The following is a 2,307-nucleotide window of genomic DNA, read 5'->3' as shown; positions in this document are numbered from 1 at the left end:
GTTCAGAGACGTATTCATGATTTAAAATTAAATATAACATGTATACGTTTTAAGATATATACACATTTTTGCGACTTTCTGTATGAACACGTAATACTTCCAATTTGAAACAATTGTACGTGTGCATTCGTTTGCTATTTATTGGGCATTAAGTTAATTAGTACGTTCAGAGTCGTATTCATGATTTAAATATAACATGTGTACGCTTTAATATATACCTATATACATATTTTTACGGATTTTGTTAAACATGTAACGATTCCAGTTTGAAACAATTCTACTCGTGCATTCATTGCCTATTTAATTTGTTGGGTCGCCTCTCAGTGGGTTGTTCTCTTGGTTCTTCCTCTTTTGAAATTGAACTCTCGTTAACACCATAATTAAAAAAGAATGGTAAACTTACATAAACAGCTATCTTTTAATAGCTTCTAATAATTTATAGCTACTTTTTCTATATTTACAAATCGTAGCTAATTTTTGTTGTATTCCATTGTATTTCGCGTTTTTGAAATACAGGGAAATACACGGAAATACAAAAATCCGACAGAGTTCACATTTTTGAAATACACTGAAATACAAAATCTGGCAGAGTCAAAATAGGATGTATTTATGGAACAGATTCTCTTCTTTCCTTTTAAATGGTAAATCAAATTAAATTAACCATGTATCACGCATAACTGTTGAAGTTCCATAACAACCCACGTTTCTCTCTCCAAATTACTCCATTCCAAACTTTTAGAAATACTTCCAAATACAAAAAAATATACACCGGAATACAATGAAGTATGGTTGATTGTTTAAGAAATATAAAATTGTAGTATGTGTATATGCAATGGAATACAATGAAATATATCAGAAACTGTTTCATAAATTAGAAATACATTGAAATACAACGAAATATACTGAAACAGTACACTGAAATATACCGAAACTTTTTATCAAACACTTGGTGAGCATGAAGCTCCACAACTCTCATCGGAGGTGGAGTAATTACATTAGTGAAGGCCAGATTGATTAGATACGCAAGCAATTGTCCTACAGTAATGAGAAACTTGTGAAATCACGACTGAACCAACTCCTAAACCGACGAATATCCTTCCAAGGATAATCACCCAAGGAACCGGAGCAAATGCCATAACGACTGAACCAATAAAGAAGAGAACATCGGCTATGAGAATGGAAAATTTCCTTCCAAACTTGTCATTAAGCCAACCACCAAAGGCAGCACCAAAAATTGCACCAGCAACAGCCATACTAATAATAGTTTCTTGAAGCCACGTTTTCTCATCGACTTCTTTAAAATCTTCCTTTATGTATAAAAGCGCCCCAGAAATGACACCGGTGTCAAAACCAAAAAGAAATCCTCCAATGCCAGCTGATAAGGCCAGCCTCATAATAAATGGAGTTTCCCATACTGCACTCCAGCAATTTGTGAACTCTGTTTTATCTGCTTTGCTTATTCCTCCCTCTACCATTTTGTTTTCTTATTTGCATTCACAATCTTGTTTTGTTTGGGGAAAAGTGACTTCTTGGTTGCTTCAACTACAAAATAAAGATGTAATTTGATGCTTTAAAGAATTCAGATATGCAAACATTTAGAAGTCTGCATTAAAAAACAAAAATAGAAGTCCAGGCAAGGAAAGTAGATCCCACAGATCTAGAACTGGAGGCAGGAGAGGGAACGGAGAGAGAAAGAGAAGGGTAAGGGAGAAATAGATTTGAGAGGTGAGAGAAAACTAATTTAAAGGAGAAACTTGTGAAATACAAGACACTAGTTATGATGTGTAATTTAAGAAAATATTTTAGTTATGAACAATAAATAAAATAAAAGGTAATTACTATTCATAAATAGGTCTTAGAAGTAGTTATGACAAGTAAAATTTCCAAAAAGAATTACCTTATGTTTGTCCTTTCCCCCTTTTCTTAAACGGAAAAGGGTCAACATTACCCCTGAACTTTGAAAAATAGTTCATTTATACCCTTCGTTATACTTTAGGGCCAATTATACCCTTACAGTTATACTATGCGGTCAATTATACCCTTATGACTAACGGCTGCCACGTGGCATCATCCCAACCCTTCAAAATTATTTTACCCTCAAATAATTTTTTACCCACTAAAATAACTCAACCTGACCCGATTTTTTTTTTCGAGCAAAAATAATACGGATATTTTTTCCAGGAAAAAAAATAAAAATAATTTCGTATTATTTTTGCTGGAAAAAAAATTGTTGAGTTATTTTAGTGGGTAAAAAATTATTTGAGGGTAAAATAATTTTGAAGGGTTGGGATGATGCCACGTGGCAGC

The 2,307-nt window shown here is 33.2% G+C and overlaps 1 protein-coding gene across 1 annotated transcript; it reads right to left on the bottom strand.

Annotated features, from left to right (window-relative positions):
- Positions 1-792: 792 nt before the first annotated feature.
- On the bottom strand, positions 793-1,611 carry LOC132642334 (inositol transporter 4-like). The gene has a single exon (XM_060359568.1). It carries the CDS (start codon positions 1,473-1,475, stop codon positions 996-998), a length of 480 nt encoding a protein of 159 aa, XP_060215551.1. The 5' UTR covers positions 1,476-1,611; the 3' UTR covers positions 793-995.
- Positions 1,612-2,307: the final 696 nt, after the last annotated feature.

This window comes from Lycium barbarum, chromosome 5 (assembly GCF_019175385.1).
Source record: "Lycium barbarum isolate Lr01 chromosome 5, ASM1917538v2, whole genome shotgun sequence".
Lineage (NCBI taxonomy): Eukaryota > Viridiplantae > Streptophyta > Magnoliopsida > Solanales > Solanaceae > Lycium > Lycium barbarum.
This window is presented reverse-complemented; position numbering and strand designations above follow the sequence as displayed.

What these genes read in the sequence shown, in the direction of transcription:
- LOC132642334 (XM_060359568.1), bottom strand. Translation starts at nt 1,475, where the DNA reads ATGGTAGAGGGAGGAATAAGCAAAGCAGATAAAACAGAGTTCACAAAT.